General features: G+C 36.5%; 1 protein-coding gene across 1 annotated transcript in view; it reads right to left on the bottom strand.

Moving 5' to 3' along the window:
* Positions 1-20,001, bottom strand: part of Trappc3l (trafficking protein particle complex subunit 3L) — a 39,834-nt gene extending 19,833 nt beyond the window's left edge. The window contains exons 1-3 of the mRNA XM_076858332.1: positions 19,860-20,001; positions 16,724-16,821; positions 13,794-13,893 (exon numbers count right to left, since the gene is read on the bottom strand). Coding sequence (XP_076714447.1) covers positions 13,794-13,893; positions 16,724-16,821; positions 19,860-19,901 — 240 coding nt within the window. The 5' untranslated portion in view covers positions 19,902-20,001. The remainder of the gene's footprint in view (positions 1-13,793; positions 13,894-16,723; positions 16,822-19,859) is intronic.
* Positions 20,002-22,321: the final 2,320 nt, after the last annotated feature.

Raw genomic sequence — 22,321 nt, 5'->3', positions numbered from 1 at the left:
TTATTTTGAAACATTTAATGGAAATAAAATGAGAGGTAAATCAAAGAATTTGGATGCAGTATCTTGAAGAGTGGCAGCCCTTACCTGCTACCTCACTTCTACAGCAATGCCCTAAGGCCCCCGGAACACAGTTTGAAAACACTTGCTCTAAACATGGATGTCCATAGAAATATCTGAGGAGCACTTTAAAAGCTCTAATTCCTGTACTATTTCTTATTCCCAGAGATTCTGATTTGACGGCCCCAAGGTAAGCCCTGACCATCCTTGGAAACCTCCATGTGATTTTACAGAGCAGATGAAATTGGTAAACCATTGCCTTGAAGTATCACTGAGACATCAGGGCAAGTCTGGACCAAATCTTACTTTGACATGGCCTAAAATTCATACCAAGCAGGAAGGGCCCAGAGTTCAATTAACCTTCCTGATGTGTCCTCTAGTGCTTAGGTTCAGACAGTGCCTGCTCTAGCCTTTGGGGTTTTGTTCCCCAGATATTTGTTCTACGATTCTCATCTCCTAGTAAGGAATTTCATCATAAGAAGTTAACTCAAGGAAATACCCCCAAAGCTAATGCTATCTTCAATCCACACACTTAGGTTTGTTTTGAAGGAGCTAGGAGTATGCCACACCAAAATGTGCCATGCTGGCATATTGACTGTTTTGAGTTCAAGGCACTTGAAAAACAGCATGTGCAAGGCAATCTCTCTGAACTTCATGCTGTTTCGTAAAGGCAGAATTTAAAATTCTCATGTACAGCTGCCCTCCCTACTCTAGAAGGAAAGTATGCTTATCATAAAGAACAGGAAGTTGAGAGGCTGAGGGAATTCTGTACAGAATTTGTTGAAATAATTCTTCTAGACTCCCCAGATAATTGAGACTTTTTTTTTTCAACATCATATCTGTCCAATGCAGTGTACAATAGTTCAATCCTTTGGGTCTCCCTTTTCCTTAGAAGATTTCCAGGCTATGTAAGATTTGTGTTAAATAAATCATATGACTTTTTTCTATTGATCTGACTTATGTCAATCTTATTCTCAGGCCCAGCACAAAACAAATGAATGAACAAACAAACAAATAACCTAATTTGATAGAGGCAAAGTCTTTCTTTACGTATGATTTTACATCATTATCTCATGCATTTCATCCAAAGGAACTAAGCAATAAAAATAAAACCAAGAATTTCTGATGTAAAATTAGGACAGCCTAATTTTCATATGCTGAGATAGAAAATTCAAAAATTCTCTCCTGTTGTATGTAACAATGAATTCCACTATTATGTATAATTATAATGCATCAATTTTAATAAAAATATAAAGTCAAAAAGAAGAAGACAGAAAGATAGGCATGGTTCTCCAGGAGCTCAAATCCTGGAACAATCTAGATATCACTTGACCACAAAGAAGTCATTAAGTACTTTAATAAGAACAATAAAACCAAGAAAAAAGAGAGGGAGAAAACCAGATTGGTAAATATCAGGTTACTTTCTATGTAATGGTAAAATCAGAGGGGGCTTCCTGATGGGGCTGGCTAAGATGGGCCTCTTTGGAGATACAGCCATCCTCTCTTCTCTCTCTTGATTCCTTGGAATATCTGATAACAACTTAGTGTAGGTTAGTGGCATGAGACTTCAGCTTAAGTCCATTTTGGTCTGGTCTCTAGGGCCCAGCAGAGGGACCCAGCACAAATATAGGTAGCCCATACATTTAGTTTAAATGTGGGCAATATATGAAACCATTAAAGTTAATATTGGAGAAAAAAAAATCTCCCTGGAGCATCTCTGGTAACAGTGCCAGGGACACAGGATCCTTGGGTCAAGCTAGACTTCCTGTCTAAGTCCTAATCATAAACAGAAGGGGGCATTCTTAAGCAATGGGAGAGGCAGCACTAAATTAGTTTAGGAACTTGCAGAATTTGCTGAGAGTTAAGCCTAAAGAAATACTGTCTGTGACTAAAGGGAAAGTACTTTAATCCAATGTAGTCATAGTTAAAGTGAGGGTAGTTTTCCCACAGTGCCTTGTCTTCATATTGGAATGAGGAGAAAATGTGGTTTGCTGGGTTCAATCCAATCAGCCTGCAAAATCCATAGACCTCGTGGCTGTATATACATGCTTTTCCACAAAAGAAAATTGCCCACATTTTCCCTCTTTACCCCTCCCTGAGATTCAGAGAAAAAGAGATCAAGTGTGTGAGGGTTTACATAAGGCAGTTCTTGCCTACTCAGTGGGAAGAATCAAGCCTAAATGGTTACATTTGTTTAAGAATTCTCTTCTATTTAATAAACTCATCTGCCATATTTCTAGACCAAATGGTCAAAATTCTCTATTTTATGAGTTGCTTTTGCTGTTAATATTACCATTTTTTAAATATTGAAAATTTTATTACCACAAAGAATTTTTCTTGTCTTTCAATTTACTTCCATGCCCTTCTTCTCTGCTTAAAAAAAAAAAAATTCTACTAAGTAGGAAAATGGCCTGACATTCAGCTAACTGTGATGCCAGCCTTCTCTGGAATGCTATGTTGTGTTGGGCTGTGACTTCCAAGGAATTCGATTCTTATTTACCAAGGGCTCCCACTTATTTTAATATATGTTAGAAAAAGTGGAAAAAAGGAAAACAATCCAACAGGCTTCTATCATTATGAGTTAGTCTTTGAAGAATAGAAATGGCAAAGAGAGATTTTGTATTTAGGCTTTATCTGGTGAGCTTCCAGTTTTTCAGTTGAAGGATTCGAGGAAGCAGCAATTCTAGTTCAACACAAATGCTGCTTTTTGCCCCAGTCCTCCCCTGCCCACAGGGTCCCTGTGATGAGAACTGCTCTCTGGCCAGGTCTCCAGTTTCCACCACGTGGATTGAGAATCTGCATTCTCCACATCTTCCTGAATGTATTAACAATTGAGCTGTTCCCTTGACTCTTCTCCACCCCTTCAGCTCTGTATACAGTAAGAAATGCCCAGGTCTCCAATCTAACCTAGACCCTCAGGGCTCTGTACCATTCCAATACCTCAGTTTCCTACCTTCATCTTTTGGCTGGGGGGTTGGGAAGCACACACAATAATAGCTAAGTTCTCAAAAGCCTATTTACAAATTATTGGTAATATGAGATAGAGGTGAGATATCCAAATAGATTAGGGTTTGGGATCTTGATAACCAACAAAATGACAACTGTGGGTGAAATAAATGGGAGGTGCCTTTCACCTTCAGCCCTTGGCACCCTGCACTGTCAGGGGTTTCTTGGCAGGCTGTCCTGAATAGAACACTGAGTGACTTGAGATGGAGTAGCTTTGAGCTGAGTGAAGTTGTTTTGCTTTAGTATCTGCCTTCTGCAGTTGTGAGGGAAGCACAGAGACCCTCTCCACTCCTAAAAGGTGGAAGTCACATTATCATCTGGTGAAACTGACAGCTGGGCAGCCTCAGTGATGTACTCCCAGCCCTGATGAGATGAAAGCAGCAGGAATGAGCCACCTTCTGTGAGAATCAGCATCAGACATCAGTATTCCATGACAGTGAGCTTTTAACAAAGAGAATGGCAGAAATTCCACAGAAAGAAAGAGTGCAGGTTTCCCTCTGTTTTATGCCCTTCTGGCTGAGTTTCTTAGCCTTTCCCTTAAAATAAGTTGTGTGTTAGAGAAGGAGCTGTGCGTGCGTGTGTGTGTGTGTGTGTGTGTTGTGAGTAAACCAGGAGAGAATGGGAGGCAGCTCTAAAATTGAAATTAAAATTTTCATCCTGATAAAAGAAAGAACAAAAGACACACAAGCCTTCCCATTTCATGAACAGCATGCCAATGGCAGTACAGATCAAGTGCTGTGCATCTTACTGGGCATGTTACATTAAGATTTGTGTCAGAATTGTGAAATAAGGCAACTTTTAAGGAAAGTATTTTGGTTTTAAAATGCACATTATTTAGGAAATTAAGGAAGTCTAATACAACCATCAAAAAGAAAGGAGAGGAAGTAATACACAGAAGAATAAAATACAAAATCTTTTCTAAAGAAATAAATAACCCAAGATAAGCTTATGTCTGACTTGAATGGACTGCTTAAAATTCATTTTATCTTATTCTTATTCAGATCATCTGTGATAACATTCTTTGAAAACCACAGAATGCCAAGAGAAAGGACTGGAAAGATTAGAAGAAAAGAGTAACAAAAGAAAAAGTCCCACAGGATTACAGGACCAGAGCAAACTTTTATGATGAATTCCTTTATAAGCTCAGAAGAGAACCTAACACTATCTATGATAGCACATCATTTTTCTTAGGACAATTTGTTTACTTCTCTTCTACCAAAGTGTCCCTTTGAGCTTACTATTCTGAGAAATGTCTGCCCCACTCTTGCTAATGGCCTAAAATATTTACTTTCAACTAACAATGTGGTTTCACTTGGACTGCTTCCTAGGGGAAGCATTTTTTAAAAAGGTTTGCTTACTTGATTATTATCTACTAAATGCATAACAAAGACAGTTCTACTTTGATACCTTATAGTAGGCATATGAAATGGAACCTGCCACACTAATATTTCCCTCAAAGTCTAGCTTCTGGAACAAAGGGAAGCAAGCACCAGCCTCAGTAATGTGTATTCAGTGAACAGAGGATTGAAAGGTGAGGCATACATGACTCTTACCCATTTCCCAGACAGGAAGAACAAGGTATTTGTCAATGATTTTGCCCCATTTAAAAAATCTCAACATGTTTTTCAGACCCAAATCTCCTTCCTGAGGGGTTCCTTATGATACTGTGTCCTGTGTCTCATTTACTCTGCCATTCTGGCCACAATTAATGTGCGGCAGTGGGCATTTGAGAGCCTGGCAGTCAGTCGAGAGTTTGGCTAAGGGCCTGGAAATGACCTACCATGAAAACTCTACCCAACGGAGCCTGGTGATGGACGGGACAGGTTAGAAACTCTCTTTTCAGGACTTTGAACATGAGATACACAGAGGAAATCACATTTTAGGGATTGATTTGAGCAGAAGACCAATGATACCTGGAGAAAAGAGTGAGCAGAAGCAAAAAACTGTGTAGTGTTAGAAGCACTGAGACAGAAAAAAAAAAAAAAAGAATAGAAAGAATACTAGGTAGCACATGAGCAAATGAAGCAGAGAATAGATGAGTCACCAAGATGGTGGAGGACTGAAGGAGGGAACCACAAAGGCCAGCTGAGGTGACAAGATAAACTGAAGGACTTTCCAGTGTGTCTTCTTCCATGAGGCCTGACTACTGTATCCCTGAATATCCCTCCATGAGCTCCCATGGCCTGACATACCCCAAAACGGGCAACCTAAGGGAGTTTTTCTAATATGATTTGGCTCCATGGTGAATTTTAGAATAGATTTCAAACATTTTCCATAATAATGTTAAATGTAATATGTAATGATTTAATTACCTAGTTAATGTTTACATTTTGTAATCAATTGACCTCAGAGTAGAGGGAAAAAAAATCTCCCTCTTCTGAAACTTTCTATACTCATATAGATGGTAGAAAAAAAAAATAAACATTTCAATAAAATTTCAAGATGAATTCACTGTCTCCTATTTAATGAGAATTAGCTATTTTCCTGTCCAGGATCTTCTTGTAGTTCAAATCTTGTTATTGCAGATTTGTTATTGTGAACCACATTTAGAGTGCTGGATTATCAATGTAGTGAATACTGCTTGAAATAAGAGGGTTCTTCTGCTTTTGGTGGCAATTGGGGTAGAAGGGGAAAGGGTAGGAATCTTTCATTAGAGAGAATGTGGATTGCTGCCCTCTTCTGGGCAGAATAGGAGAAGAAATAGTGTACAGAGATATATGAAGATCTTCAGATATTTTCTAAGTTTACTTCAAAACATTTCATGAATGTCTATAATGTGTAGCATGTGGCTAACCCTAGCAATACTTGAAACTATTCCTCCCTTTGATAAGCTTATAGGTATGATAGGAAAATGAAATTGTCCGGAAATGAGAAATAACTTCACTGAATAATACAACCAAGCATCAAATTAAACAAAATATATGTTTTATAACTCAGGGAAACTACTATTTCATTCTTTTAAACTATTTTTTTGATACAGGGTCTCACTATGTTGCTCAAGCTGGCCTTGGGTTCAAGAGATCCTCCTGAGTAGCTGGTACTACAGTCATAGGCCACTGTGCTCTGCTCTATTTCTATTCTTTGTGAGACACCTTTGCTCTAGTTAGATGATTAATGGAAATATATACAAAAGAAACTGTTCAATGGCAAATTCTTGGAAGATCTGTGACAAATCACCAATAAATTTGTGATAAATCACCAATAAAATTTGATATCACAGACTGATTAAAATGTTAAATAACACCTAGACCTATGTTGCTCTAATCTTCTAATAGAAATGTTTTAAGGAAGGTTAATCATGAGTTCCCTTATTTCTCTGAGGTTGGCTCTCAATTTTGCTTAACTCAACACTGCAACTCCTGCCTCATGCAAAGCAACTTTGATCCTCTAAGATCTATAGATGTTTCAGAAAATGAATCTGGTTGACTTACAGTCTATGAGATTGTATGTTTTTCATATGGGCTTCAAGCCTTGAGCTCCCACTACATCTTTCACTAGGTGCTATCTGATGTGTCAATCTGCTGTTGTGCCTTGCATATCACTCCCTTGGACTTTCAGATAGAAAGTAAAATTCTTAGCAATATTCTGGGGTTGTTGACCGTATCATTTTAATAGCATGTGTTCATCAGCTTTTTGGCACTCTGACCAAAATACCTGACAAGAACAACTTAGCGAGGGAAAGATTTATTTTGGCTCATGGTTTCAGAGGAATCAGTCCATGGTCTGCTGTCTCCAAGAAGAAAAATCATTGCAGAGGAGCTTGATGGAGAAAACCTCAGCTCATGGCAGTCGGAAAGCAGAGGGGTGGGGAGGGATGGAGGAAGATAGGGAGAGGGACAGGGAGAGGGAGAGAGGTGGGGAGTGAGAGAGAGAGAAAGAAGAAGAAGAGGAGAAGGAGGTGGAGGAGGAAAAAGGAGGGGAGAGGGGAGAGGAGAGAGCGGAGAAGAAAGAGATAGAGAAGGGAACAGGGATTGATACAGTCCTCAAGGCCTTATCCCAGGTGATCTGCTCTCCACCTCTGGACTTTGCTGTACTGGGGAACATACTTTCCATGCATGAGATTTGGGGGGCATTTCCAAATCTAAACCGTAACATGGCACTATTCTATTGTAATAGAGACAATAGAATTCATAGTCATGGGAGTGATTGAGGGAGAGAACATAGATTTGGTTATAGGACTTGAAAATTTTGTAGAAAAGAAAAGCAATGGCTATATTTGATAACTTAAATAGAAAGTCCTATGTCGGAAGAAAAGATATAAACTGAAAACTGTATGTTTTAGTCTTTTTTTCAGTTGTAGGAAGTTGACACCACCCTGGCAAGAGTGGAATATGGTTTCCTTTGCTCCTCCCCCATTCAACTAGAGTTGCACTGAGAGGCCAGAAGAGTTCCAGTGTGGCAAGCAGGTGGGACAGAGTCAAACACAAGGCCATGGAAGTAAAAATTTGCCATAAAAATGGTCATAGAATCCAGAGTGGCTCATGCCTTCTGTGCTGGTTGTCTGATGGCCTCTCAGCCCAAAAGCCACTCTTCATCATGCTGACTGTGGTGCTTCTGCTAGATCATGCAAACATTTCTCCTTTGCCCATAGAAGGTGCCATGGGGTCAATGCAGAAGGGAAGGGGCTCCTCATCTGGCTCTAGGGTGCCTTTTCTTGGTTTGCTCCTGGCCTGGTGACCTGCAGTGCATGATCCCTTCTTTTCTAACTTGTTAATTCTAGTCCATAGGTGTCTCTCTCTGCCATCCTGGATCTCAGCAGGGGTTTCTAACTTGCTAGTTTGGGCCCATTGTTCCCTGCCCACCAGTATCAGCCTGGTGGACTTCTCCATAATCCCAGGGACTCATTGTCTCACCTTCTCCAACCAGATTTGAAGCCTGCCCTTGGGAAAAGGAACTTCCTCCAAAATGCATTTCTTCTTCATGCTTTCTCTCTCAGCCCTAGAGTCAGAAGACTAAAATATGTTTATTTTCTTTCTAGTAGCTACATCCCCCCAAAATAGTTTAAAACTTTTTAATATTCATTATTCCTTGTTGAAATGCATATGTAGTATTTGTTCTCTGACTGGACCCCGACTGGTTTTCCTTACCTCTACAAATATTTAATAAAGTTAATTAGATTTGGATGTTCCTATTGAGTGTTAAGTTAGTATTTATGAGCACAATTCTGAGTAGGAGTTGACCTTCTATTGTCATGGAGCTGTGCCCATTCTAAAGTAACCTGAATCTTCAGAAGGGTTGGATTCTTCTTACAGATTCAGCCATGGCAGTCTTGTGTACTCAGATCAAGGAAGGATTTTTAAAAAGTAACTGGAATGATTTACTGAACTCCTTCTATTTAGATTCTACACCAATGTTGACTACTTTATTAGAATATAAATGATTTAGCCAGTAAAAAAAAAAAAAAATCCTCTGCCATTTAACTTTCTCTCTGGATTATGTTCCAAAATCTTTTGCCCAGAGTTTATGTTTACCACATCTACTATTCCTTCCCTGTTTTAGGCATCCTTATTTGTATTATATCCTATGAAAATTTTCTTTAAATTATTTTATTGAATTTTATATCACTCACCAAAAATATCATTGCTGTCATTATTTAATTAAGGTAAAATTTGAATTTATACTATAAAAGGAAATGATCTCATTTTTGCTTTCCTGAATTTCTAACAACTGCAGTGTATTGGGTTTCAGATTCATAAGTCTTTTTACACAGTAGTTTTTTAAAGTCTCATATTAGTATCACACCACCAATGCTGTGGTGTTTACATTGAAAAATGGCAAATTCCCTCTATTACCCTTCTGAGTAACCATAATACTGAAATTGACCAGACAGTAAAAATTTGACCCAAGTTTGATTAACAATACATGCAAGGCCATGCAGTTATAAACACTGTCAGTTAACTAAGGAATGGATGCTCTGAGGGAGGCTTTGGAAGTGACACTACCACACTCAGCCTTATGTGACACTACCATACTCAGCCTGTGATTAGAATTCAGTGTCCAGACTTTACCTAAGGAAAGTAATATTTGAAAATTAGGAGAATCACAGCCAAGAAAAGGTCTTATCTGACATATGGGGGAAGCTGCACTTTTGGACAGGCTAAATAATTTGCTTAAGGTCACATGGTGGGATTGTAGCTCAGCAGAATGTGGCTCCTTCAATCTCTACTTCATTGGAGATGGTTAGGTTAGTGATTACTTCCTGATGAGGATCAGAGCTCCTTGTGCTTGAATAACTTTGAAAAGGTAACATTACAATATTTCTTGTGAAGGCTAGCCTGCATAATCATCCCGATTTAAAAGATGAAACTTATCTCTATTTCATTTCCCCTAATAATTATCATAAAGGTATTTGGAAATCCTGAAATGTATTTTTGTATAACAAAAGAGGTGTTTGTGTTTTTAGTTCTTAGATCAGAGACAGGTACAATTATATTTTCTAGTTTTTCTTATAATAAACTGAAAGACAGGTAGGACTGCAAGTAACAGTTAAATGTTCTAACTTTTCATGACTACAACTTAAATCAGCTATAATAATTCTGCCACAAATTACATATTTTATTTGGAAAAACTACAAAATTTTGCTCAGGGCAAGTTTCAAATGTATATTTTTAAAGAAACAATGAATTTGTGAAAAAAAAAGCACTGAAATAAGATCAGAAGAATTAAATTCTTGGGGAGTACTTTTCTTATGTATCTGTGGTAGTATCATAAGTCTCTATTACACTGTCAGTAATATATAATTATTATTGATATATATATCAGTAACAATTTTATTATCAATAAAATGGGGCTAATGATAGTGTTTTTTTTAACTTCACAAGGTTCTTGTAAGGTGAATATAGGTGATAGGTAGGAATTATTGGAAACTTTCATGAATAAATCCTCTGCATTATGAGAGGTTTTCAGTATTATGTTGCTAAATGCTGCTACAACATTTAGAAATCATAGCCATCCTTCAGTATCTGCAAGACATTGGTTCTAGGAACCCCTGCCTTCCCTCCCCTCCCTTGGGTACCAAGATCTGTGTATGCTCAATTCCCTATACAAAACGGCATAGCACATGCATATAACCTGTGCAGTTCTCTTGTATACGTTAAATCACATCTAGATTTCTCTTGATACATTATATGATGTCAATGCTACATAAATATTTGTGATACTGTATTGTTTAAGGAATAATGACAAGAAAAAATTCCTTATGTGTTCAGCACATGTGCAACTTTTTTGAAAATTTTTTTGATTTGTGGAACCCATGGATATGGAGAGCTATTATTATGTCTTATTTAATATTTTCAGGTGTACTTGAATGCGATCAAAAAATGCAAACTAGTATTTGACAAAATCACGTTTTAAGGATCCATTTTAACTTTTTACAAAGTAGAATTTAGAGTTAGCTTGTCATCTCTTTTCATATGCAAAATATGAGTCCTGTAAGGCCTACAAAATATTTTTCTTTTCTTTCTTTTTTTTTGATCAACTGTTTGGACTCTTTCATAAAATTTCTTTTCAGACCACTGGATGATGAAATTTGAGGCCTAAAATTAAAAGACTTTGCCAGATGCCTACTGATAAAGACATCCCTTTTGAAAAAGGCAAAGTGAGAAAAACAAGAGAGCGGGTAATGTTATTAGTATCTGAAATTACACAGTCCTCCTGGTGGGAAGGCAGAGGGTTGCAGAGTGGAGTGAAAGTTCAAAGATCTGGCCTACCTGCAGGCTCTCGCTAACTGACTCAGAGGAATTGCTTCCCTAGGCAGAACATTGGTTTCTTCATGTAGTCAAGTCTATTCAAATGTATTCTCCTCTCTTTTCTTCTCTAGAGCCAGGAGAGAGCATATGGTATTTAGGTGCTCAGTACTGATGTACTCTACAATGTATGGTCTAACAAGGCAACCACGAAGAAGGCACAACCATTGGGTTCTACTCCTTACTCCACAACAATGTGAGGGCAACACGTGACTATGCTTCCTCTGACTTTGACCTACTTCTCTATAAAACTGACTCAGTTACATTTGCTACCTGCCTCCTCTGAGGAGAGTTCACAAGGATTAATGAGATAATGATGCCAAAGGCCAGATCTTTTAATGGAAGCTGCTAATTATAAGCAAAGCACCAGTGGGTGAGTACATAACTAAAGTCTGACCCTTCATCTCTGTCAAAATGCTCCTGGAATGGGTGACATCATCACCAGATATAAAAGAACATTTTTCTAGAGAAGTGAAAATGAAAAGGGGAAAAAAAAATCAGGCCTTCAAAGAGTACGAGACAATTGCTATGCACATGAGAAGGGTGAAGGTAATGAAATTTTTTACTGCCCAGAGAGAATCTTGCATGGGAGTGCAAAGGGAATTTTCCCAGCTCACTGAGAACAGAAGATGTCAGACAAAAATTTGCAAGATGTCAGAATGGTTGGAAAGACATAAAAAGTTTAGGGAAAGGATATTTGGAAAGCAGATGCACATGTTTCTGGTTTTATATCAAGTAGAATGGCTTCTAACCTGATGAAAATTAGGCCCACTGTTGGGAGGTCAGATATCTTTAGAAACTGCTTTACTTTTTTTAAAGGCAGAATATGCTTTATAAAATGGATACATGGAATTATTCCTTTAGAGTCCACAGAAGCCTTTCACTGACTTGGCCTCTACAGTCAGAGCCAAGAAAAACCATAAGAGGGAATTACAGCACCTTCCCCCACCACCACACTACTCTAATGGCTGCTCAGTTAGACCAGCAGCCAAAATTCTCCTGGTAAGAGCATTTACAGTATTGAGAGCACATTTCAGATGAGTTCTGATCTTTCATTGCATGACAGAAAATAGTTCCAGGTTCTCAGGAATGAGGCTGTATATGCCTCCATGTACAGTAGATATTGTTCTTTACTCAACAGATTTTTAAACTCATCTCTAATTATCTCATTTTAAACATAAGATACTGCTAAATGGAAAATATATACATATATAAACATATCCTGAGGAAAAAATTAAAACTTGGACTGGTTATGCTAGCATAATTTTAGAATGGAGTCTTATTTCAGCCTTGGAAATTATTTTCTTTTTCAGATACCAAAGCCTGGCAAACTAAATGTAAGAATCAGGTTTTATGTTCCACATTATATGATTTTTCAAATTATCAACCAATGGGATGAATTTAGGCAAATATTAAAGGGGCGTCATTCTTAGAGCAATCTGACCATCATCATTACAGAAAGAAGATGTCTTACTAGTCAAAAGGCCAAGAGAGAGGGCACTAACTAGAAAAACAGAAATACAGCAAACACTGACATTTCATGTCTATATTTCAACTACTGTATTTATTTCCCATTAAAATGGCTAGCTAGCATTCTTGGTTATTGCCCATAAAATCATTTTAGTGAAAAACTAAACCACTGTTTTAGGAGTTTATTTATATTCTGCCAATACATATGGAAAATAACTTTTTTTAAAAATCTGCTTAATGATGTAGTAAATTCACTGTGCTAAAGTTGGATTCCAATTTCAGTCACATGATTCACTAATCATGAAGTAATAAGTAACAATATCAATAAATAGAAAAATCTTTCATTTGGATTGTGCCTCAAATGTACAATTTTTTTCATATACACTATCATTCAATTTCATCATATGCTTCCTGGGACCCAGTTTTCTTATCTGGAAAATGGGGATAATAACTCCTATTCTGTCTATTTCACAGAACTACTATTAGGATGAAAGAAATTAAGTAACTGCATTTAGAACCACAGAGCACTATATGGTAGTATTAGAACCATTTGTGGGAAGTGTGCCATGTAAACAATACTAAGGATCAAGAAAAAAAAAAAAGACTTGAGCTAATTTGACATTGTGTGAACCTTGGGGCACCATATCAAGACTTCCTAAATATTTCATGTCCATGCACAATTTCTGGGTCTCCAACAAATTAATAACATTAATCACAGGTCTGAGGATTAAAGAAATGCTGGCTGCAGATGCATTTCAGAAAGTTAAGTTAGTGCTGGGCACGTAGCATACCCCATAATCTCAGTGGCTTGGGAGGCTGAGGCAAGAGGATTGCAAGTTCAAAGCCAGCCTTAACAATTTGCTGAGAGCTAAGCAACTTAGCAAGACCCTGTCTCAAAATTTAAAACAAATTTAAGGGGGGAAGGTGTTGGGTATATGTTTCCTTGGTTGAGAACTCCTGAGCTCAATCAATCCCTGGTTAAAAAAAACAAATTAAATTGAGCTAGTATTGGATGATTCCAAGTTGTCTCCCACACATCAAGGCTGTGAAAGATGTTAGAAAATATGCATTTACAGGAAGTTTTATTTTTCTCTTGGGAAATGACTACAGTAATTTTCTCTGACACTGCCAAACACTATCTCTTCCCATGTGCTGAAAATGACAACAGAAGGAAACTAGATGTGGTCATGCACATAACAAAGTTCCCTGTTACATTCTTCTCTTTACCATCTCAAAACGTTTTTTTTTTTTTTTTCCAGTCTGACACACACACTCCACACACGCCCTGTAGTCAGGAAAATCTATAGATGCTTAAATGCCTGGAAGCATTTCTCTTTCAGTTCTCAATAGCTTTATCTTTGTGCTGAAATAAAATGCTTTTCAATCAGAATCCCCTTTCTCAGTACCTAGCAATGTATACAGATGGAACCTGTCCAATCCAAGCAGAAAACTCAGAAAAAAAAAAAAAAACCCACAAAGATTCTCAAAACATGACAGAACTAAAAATGCATTTACCTGGGCAATTATGTCCGTAATTTCTGAAAAACTATGGCATCTTCTCACACAGGATCGAGCTAAAAAGTCTTCAATCAGGCGTGTTCCAATGCCATAACCCCTGTGGATGAAGGAAGGAGTGTGGTCTGCACACGTGGATAGCAAATAAACCAAATATAATGAGTCAAATGGCCTTTGGCAGTAGGCTTTGTATCTGTCCCACAGAAGCAGAGAGAAACAGATCCAGGAAATATTAACTGGTCTCCTCTAAGCATAGGAGCCTGACTAGAGTGAGACTGGCAAACTTGACAGTGGCAGTTGAGGAAAGCTGGTGTCTGTAGCCTAATGTTACCTACCAACAGAAATAGACTGAGAGTCTAGCCCTCTTGTCTGCTACGGGCGTGGCCCCTGGGTGCTCACTCTTAGCACAGTTAGGAGGGCAGGCTCTAACAGATGGAAAACAAGGATCAGAGAAATACTTTTCATTGCTAGTGAAGGTCTTAGCATGCATGGGACTCTGAATTTTACTGTATGTGTGAGTGAGTGAGCCAGGAGAATAGCCAATTAAGAAAGCTTGTGTCTCTTTCTAGAGAAGCTGGAATGATGGAGCTTGGGGTGGAGGTGCTGTTATCTGTTAATGGTACCCCAAGTAAGTGGTTTGGACAGTGCCTGAAGTACAATTCTGAAAGCCTTTATTGATATGTGATAACACAACTGAATATGTGGCTAAGATGGTTAAGCACACTCCTTGAAACTGTGAAATTTCTGAAAAGGACACCAAAAACAAAAACAAAAACAAAACAAAACAAAACAAAAACAAAAACAAAACAAAACAAAACAAAAACAAAAACAAAAACAAAAAAACACCAGTCTCTGTCATATAAGAACTTGCAATTCAGTTGAAGAAATAGAACCTTAAGGGTGAAAAATAAAGGGAATGCTGTTTTTGTCAAACCAATGGGGGAAAAAGTCTTTAATTTCATAGCCACAAGTACATACACAAGTAAAATGATTTGGGTGGAGCAGCAGAGGGCCCAACAAACTAAAGACATTACAGTTTTTAGAGGCAGTGATTGTTTCAGAGGATCTTAAAAAAAGCATGAGATCATTGGTGACTTGGGGGAGATGGATTTGACGTCAGAGTGAACACTAAATCTAGTGAGATGTTCTATTTATATTTATGAGTGGATAGAAATAGTCTATTTAGCTTACTTGAGACTTCTGAGGAAAAATGGTTTATAATTCTAACCAGGATGTGTTCACATTGAAAAGATACTTGAAGAACAGAACATTTACTTTAAAAGAAAGTTAAACTCATTTTAAAAGATATTTCCAGTATTTTCTATTTATCATTATGCAGAGCCATAGACTTAGCCACTGGAACAGTGATGGGAAGCCAGAGGTTATGAGCAGTGCATTATACTGCATGTCTTGCTTTGGTCAAAGAATATGATTCTACAAAATAGATATTTATAAATCAATTTTAAAATATAAGACACTCCCAGAAGCTATTAAAGAAATTCAAGTGTGATTTTTTTTCATAAAGCCTTCCTACAGCCTCTCCAAATTTATTTTTTAATTAATATTCCATTCACATTTGTTAAAATGTGCACTCAATTAGTTCACCAAACGTATTTTTTAGTTAAATCAGCTTCTTAATTTTCTTCAGTTACTCCACAAAACAATGCAAATGTAATGTAAGTCAAATAAATGGATAACTTTTGGGAATGCTACTATTGTCAGATGTTGAAGTGTGACCACAGACAAAGACAGCTTTAGCAGCTCCCACAGCTGTTGACAGTTCAGCTGAGGAAGAAACTGCAATGACCATTTTCGAGTAATTGGGCTGTTTGCTGCTTTTTGAACACTTCCAAATAATTAAGAAGAAATATTAAGAAATGAGAGAGAGACTCAACTGTCATATATAACTAAACAGAACAAATTTTAAAAATTAGAGGGGGGAAATGGGGAGGGGAGGGGGCAGGCTTGTATACCAAAATGAAAAGGAATTTTCCAAAAAGAAAAAATGAGAAAATATATGTATATATATATGGAGGAACAAGAGTTAAAATTTTTTAAAAATTTCAAGCTTTCCCTTCTTCTTCTTCTTTTTTCCCCCTGTATTCCAATGGAAAATACAACGAGCCCTTTTAGAAAACCCTAAAATGCTAGGCTAAATTTCCCCTTCAATCTGCCTAAGTAAATCTTCTAACCAGTGCATATTTTCCAGTCCTTTTTCATAGCCCACAATTAAGAGGTTAAAAAGATGTTGACAGGTATTTCATTGTTTGGGAATAATCTGATGATTATATAATTATTCTGAGGAAATTAAAAGGTGAAATTTGAGCATGAGGAATCTCTATTAATAAAGACAAAAGAGAATGGGCTTATTAAGAAGTATGTTTTATATTTAAAATATATTTTAAAATAAATTATAGTAAGGACAAAAAACATTGAAACAATGGAAATGTTATATAGGAAAAAGAAATTCTCCCTTCAACCCATAATTCCCTATCACCCAGTCTTCTTTTTAGGCAATTATAATAACATTTTTGCATATGCTTCCTTAGATGGTCTATACTTCTGCAAGTAAATATTTACATTGTAAGGAGTCAATGTTAGAAAAAAAGACTACTGAAAAGATCAAATTGGATGCTTTATCACATTATTAAAAGAGCAACTTTAGTCTTGCCACAACAGTGGCTAATGAAGAAATAATTTCTAACAACAAACATTCCACGTTTGATATTCATGGAGGAAAAACTTCCTTCCTATTAATTTCTGGTATCAATCCAAATGGCAAGTGTAAGAAATTACACTCAGCTTTCCAATATGATTCATTGACACAGAAGAAGAACTGGTAAAATGGGGCAAGTCATCAGAGGCAGGAAAAATGTAGGTGATGTTAAGAAACAACAAACATTCTATAAGAATAAAAGATGCCTACTTACATTTTATCTAAGTATTTGTTCACATCTTCATCTTTTTCATAATCTTTACAAAGTTGGGCAACCAAAGCTCCATAGGTGAGGACAAAGAGATCTTTGTTCTGTAGGAAAAGGGATGGTTTTATGTTATAGGCAAAGTTACAACAATATACTACTGTATTTTTTTCTTTTCTTTCCCCTTCCTACCTACTTCCCTTTCTTTACAAAATCTTGGTGTTAGAATCAGCCTCAGAGATCGTCTGTTCATTTTTCTCCCATCTTTGTATTATTGCAACCCTTTTCATTTTTAGAACAAACTGTACTTACATTTGGATACTTAGGTGGTGCTGTGGAAAGACCTGTGAAATCAATTTCTTAACATGAGAATATCTTTCTATGCCTTTGCTTACATTATATAACTTGCAATGTATTTCATGGATAAAGTATTTTTAATCACTAATTTCTAATACAAGTTCCTATTATTCTAAAGTGAACTTTGATTTGTACTGACCCTGTTTTCAGTTGGAAGAAATAATTGGGTGAGATTTCTCCTGAGTCTGCACAATCTTTAATGAACAGCAGATCTGCCAACAAGAAATTCAGGGTGAACCCAGCTGGAGCAGCAAATTTGTGAGTTTTTCCTTAAAAAAAAAAAAAAAAAAAAAAAAGTATGTGTGTGTGTGTGTGTGTGTGTGTGTGTGTGTGTGTTGGAGGGGGTGCTTGTGCTTTCTTTAGGGATTTCCAAAATATGTCTCATTTTTAGAGTGAATTACAAGTGAAAACTAAAACCAAAGCCAATTTAGATATCATTTAGCATAGATGTTGAATATATGGGAAACAGAAAACATAAAGTTCAATCAATCCATTGGTAATCACTTCTAATATTGAGTACTACCCGAAAAATGGAAGGGTATCTTAGAGATAATTAATTCCAATGCTGCCATTTCTCCAGAGGAGAGAATGAGGCTTCAGAAGAACCGAATGACTTGCCCAACTAGCCTGCAATTGTGAGAGCCAGGAAAGGCCTGTCAGACTCCAAGCCTCCATTCTGACGCAGCATTTATCACTGAGGTAGACAAAGATGGAGGATACTATTTGGAGTAGAGGTGGGTAGGAGATAAAGGTAAGAAGGAGGATCACTACTGAAAATAAGTCTATTTTGCACATAATCTTTTATTTGTGTGAAAAGTCAAATGTAGATTCCAGATTAGAAGAGGTGTCCTTACCTCTAGGTGCAAGTATCTTGGATAACCTAATATATAGGAGAAGAGAAGGCCTCTGTGCGATTTTTTTTTTTTTTAAGCATGGGCAGGAATGCGTTTAAGAAACCAATAAGATTGCTTATTCAACAAATTACTTTTGTAAATATTATATAATTTGATCAAAAGCTTCCAAAGTTGGTTCAATACCATCAGACTCTTATGTATGGGTTTATATTGTGACAAACATGTTTTTTTCAGTCAGGTAGGATATTTATTAACACTAAATAAAATTTGAATAAATAGAATCTAAATATTATTTGTCATATATGACATATTTATGCAAAAAAACCCCAAAATACCATAAATTTACATAGGATATATGTTACCTGTAATTAATTGATATTATGTTATATATTTACTGATATTACAGTAAAATTTACAATTCAAGTGTAGGAAAATAGTGAATATGTTAAATATCTTTACCAGGATATAAGGGATATAAGCAAGTGATATGAACAAAAATATTGTTAAACATAACACTAAGGGTCACCATGTATTCAATTTTAATTCTCCTATTTAAATCTTCCATGAACTTAATCACAAATTACAATAATGACTGCAATTATATCTACTTAGCATATAAGAAACCACAGAATAAAACAAAATATGGCTATGTACCAATGCTACAACATAGAAATATCAAAGATGAAGAATGCAGAGAGAGAGAGAGAGAGAGAGAGAGAACATGAATGACAATGTATTTCTTGCAACTAGACATAAAGCAAAAGAATTTGAAAAGGAGAAAATATTATAACCCACCTACATGCCATAGCCTCAGTATTGTGCCCATTTATAATTAAGGTCAGACTAAGAAAATGGCAACTCCCTACTACACACACTCTCTCTTGTTTCAAGACCAAAGGCTGTACTTTGAAGTACATGTGCAGTTGGATCTCAAATCCACACCACAGATCCAAAGAAATGTCAAAATAAATTTATTTATTTTTATGGTTTTTAAAACCATAACAACCAACAATTTTCATATGTGAAAAATGGAACACTTAATTATTTTCAGAGGTTTGTGCTATATCAGGATAAAAATATTTTACTGGTAAACACACACATACACACACACACACAATATGAACTATGTACAATAATTTTTGGTATTTGAGAACCTGATAGTAAAAGAAATCAAGATCCAGAGTGCCAGGGACAGGGGGCATCTGCATGCATTTCCAATTGGGGTGTGCCTGTTACTCACTACAACCCAAAGTACCCAAGGCTGAAATTACTTAATTACATCAAATGCCCATTATTCTCCTGAAGTAATTAACATAGTTTTAAATGTAACCATGATTTTCACATCTGTAACATCTAAATGGCTAAAGCTATTATGAGAGAGTATTAAAAAAGAATATTATCTTAACTGAATCTGTACAAAATGAAGTTTAAAAAAAAACTCTGAATTTAAAATAGAAAGAATAATAACATGGAGCAAATATAAACACATTTAAGACTATGAAATAAATTGTTAAAGGTAATCTTTTAACACCTAGATTTTTTTGATGATCTTATTCATATTTGATTTTACACATAAAATTTAACTATTTTATATACATTTAATTTCTTATTTCATGCAATATGACATACAAAGAATTGCTTAATCTTTTTGTATTTCCTCACAGAGACAAGAGGAAAATTCCACACTTTTATGGATGTAATTAATCAGGAAAGAAGACCCTAAAATCTCTATAAAGAATCGATTATTCTGTTACAGTGAGAGATAATTTGTAACCATTCCCAGAGGTGTCATTTATGATACGCTTCACCAAACCCAATCTTTGCTCAACTGAAAAATTCTACTTGTAGCATCACCTTTCAAAATAAATCAAGAATTGCTCAGAAAAAACATCTTCTATGAAGTAGAATAATGCTCCTTTATAAAAGGATCTTACAATTTTTTGGTATTCCGGTCTTCTATGTGCAGGGCGAGACATAGTGCTTGGTAGAGGAAGAATGTGATCTTCAATTTCTTTTCTTTTGTCTATAACTTAGAGGTGCATAAGTCTTCCTCCGTTTTGAGTTTTGCAAATTCCTCCTTGCTTTGAGGCAGGAGTGCTACTTCTGCCTTCTATTGCTTTTCTCTTTGCTGAAATTAAGAGGAAAACAAAAATCATGAACAACAGGACTGTCTTGTGTCTACGTAATTTTCCACTGCTCAAATAACTGCTTGACTTGTCAGGATGAGTTGTAATCTGGACCCATAAAAGTTGATAGTGTGAAGTCAGATCAGAAGCACCAAGACACTAAAAATTCTTTAGCCCTAGGGAGTTCAAGAGTGGTGTTTTGTTCTCATGCCAAGGCATTGTTTTAAAATCACAAACAGAAACCTTTATAATCTAGAGAGAACTAAATGTTAGCATTATTCAGTCTTGTATTGATTGTCCTATGAATTAGAGAGACAGGATCAGCAATCCGTAGGCACTAAATCCTCCTTCAAACCTTATCAACAACTCAAATGGGTATCGCATTGTTCCCAGGATGTAGGCCCCCCATATTGTGTGATTACAATATTCAAATAGTCAAATATATCTGTTATCTTTTTCTTCTTTTCATAAGCAGCCACAGAATTTTAAGAAGTGTTGAATCAGTGATATTTTCTTTCAGAACTGTTGCACAAAATGGGTGCTCTATAGTTTAATAATGTATGTGATGATTTTGGTAGAGAAAGTAAGCCCTTAGCTTTCTTTTGATAGTTCCTAAGATGTTAACTATTGAAAGCTTGCTTTATTTATACAGAAATAAAGATATTTAAGGTTCAAACAAGAAATCTCATCTTGACAACTATGGGGTGTGGAGGATCAAAGCTGTTCCAGAAACAGAAGCATAAAGTTCAGTTTAGAAAAGTAGTTTCCTACCTCTTTACAGCTTGAGACAATTAATTCTATTTGCTCTGGCATATTCTTGCTATAAGGGAACAGACTAGTGAATACTTTGAAGAAGTGTGAGGTAGTTGAAAGAAACTTGGAGGACTGGAAAGACTCAGGTTGAATTGCAGTTCTACAATTACTGGCTGTGTGGCCTTGGGCAAGCCACTTTATTGCTCTATGGCTCAGTTTTCACATCTGCAAAATGGCAGTAATAATACCTACCTCAAAGAATAATTGTGAGTATCAAAGAGATAATATGTGCTATAAAACACACATGGTAATGCGCTAAGTAAAAAATAATAGTCAATAACTATAGGTTATTCCTGTAGGTGAATTTATTGAGTGGAATTGCACAATATTTATGGTATTTCCATTAGTGTCTAGATACCATGATCTCAGGAAAATCAGTTTTGTTGAGTTGTGGGGCATAAAGGACTTTTCAGTAGCAGATTAATGACAACTTGTATAAACTTTACAATTTACAACATGGTATTCATTCTCTTTGCCTTGTTTTAATTCATCTATAATCTGTGTTGTAGTCACTACTGTAATCATTGCCATTTTGTAGAATAGGAATCTAAACGTAGAAAGACTAGAAATTTGTTCAAATATGCCTGAATAGTGGGTGGGAAAGGGATTTGAGCTAACTTTATTGATTATAAATTAAGACAAGCGTTGTTTTTTCCCCCCTGTTGCACATATTCTAATTATGTTAGGACAAAATATTTTCGAGGTAGGCTCACAAAATCACTAAGGTGCGGCTATCGCACATTGATGGGCTTAGTGTGGAAACAGTTTTGGGTTTTGGATAAGAGATCCCTGAGAAAAACAGAAAAGATCTGTGTGCTTGGAGAGAGGGTATGATAATACTGGAATCAATCACTAAACTCTAATGGCTGTGGTAGGACTGCATCAGAGCCATTGTGGGAATTCAGGACATTGTGAGGAATTTAGAGAAAGCGAGGTCTTCCTTTAGACTGACAAGACTACTCTCTACCCAACAGCCCTCTTCCTGGGACACAGGGATAGAGAAAGAAGAACTTAGTTTCAGCCCAGACTTTGTACCAAGCAAAGCTGCACAAATGCAGCTGTAGTCATTGTCACTGGGTACACTGGTTTGCTGTTTTTCAGACTGTGAAACCCACTGACCTTCAGCACCTGTTAGGATCTGAGGGAACCTTTGTTTTGTTGTCCCCAGCTCCTTGTTTTTATTTAAATCCACCCCCTACTTAAATAGAAGACAGCTCCAAGTTTATATTTGAAGCAGGTAAATGATCTGTAATATCTAGCCTGGCAATAAACTACGAAGGAGAATCATTTCAAAATAATACACAGGTAGTTTTTTTCTCTCAGTAGGAGTTCTTTAGGCTGACTAGGACTGATTTTGGACCTAGGGCTGAGACAAAGAAGCGTTCTTGAGTTTCATCAAATGTGCTCTGTAATGAACCAACCCAAGTAAATGGTGAACTGGGCCATACCTATACATG

The sequence above is a fragment of the Callospermophilus lateralis genome, chromosome 6 (assembly GCF_048772815.1).
Source record: "Callospermophilus lateralis isolate mCalLat2 chromosome 6, mCalLat2.hap1, whole genome shotgun sequence".
NCBI classification, from domain to species: domain Eukaryota; kingdom Metazoa; phylum Chordata; class Mammalia; order Rodentia; family Sciuridae; genus Callospermophilus; species Callospermophilus lateralis.
Note: the sequence above shows the minus strand (reverse complement) of the source record. Positions and strands in the feature narration are given on the sequence as shown.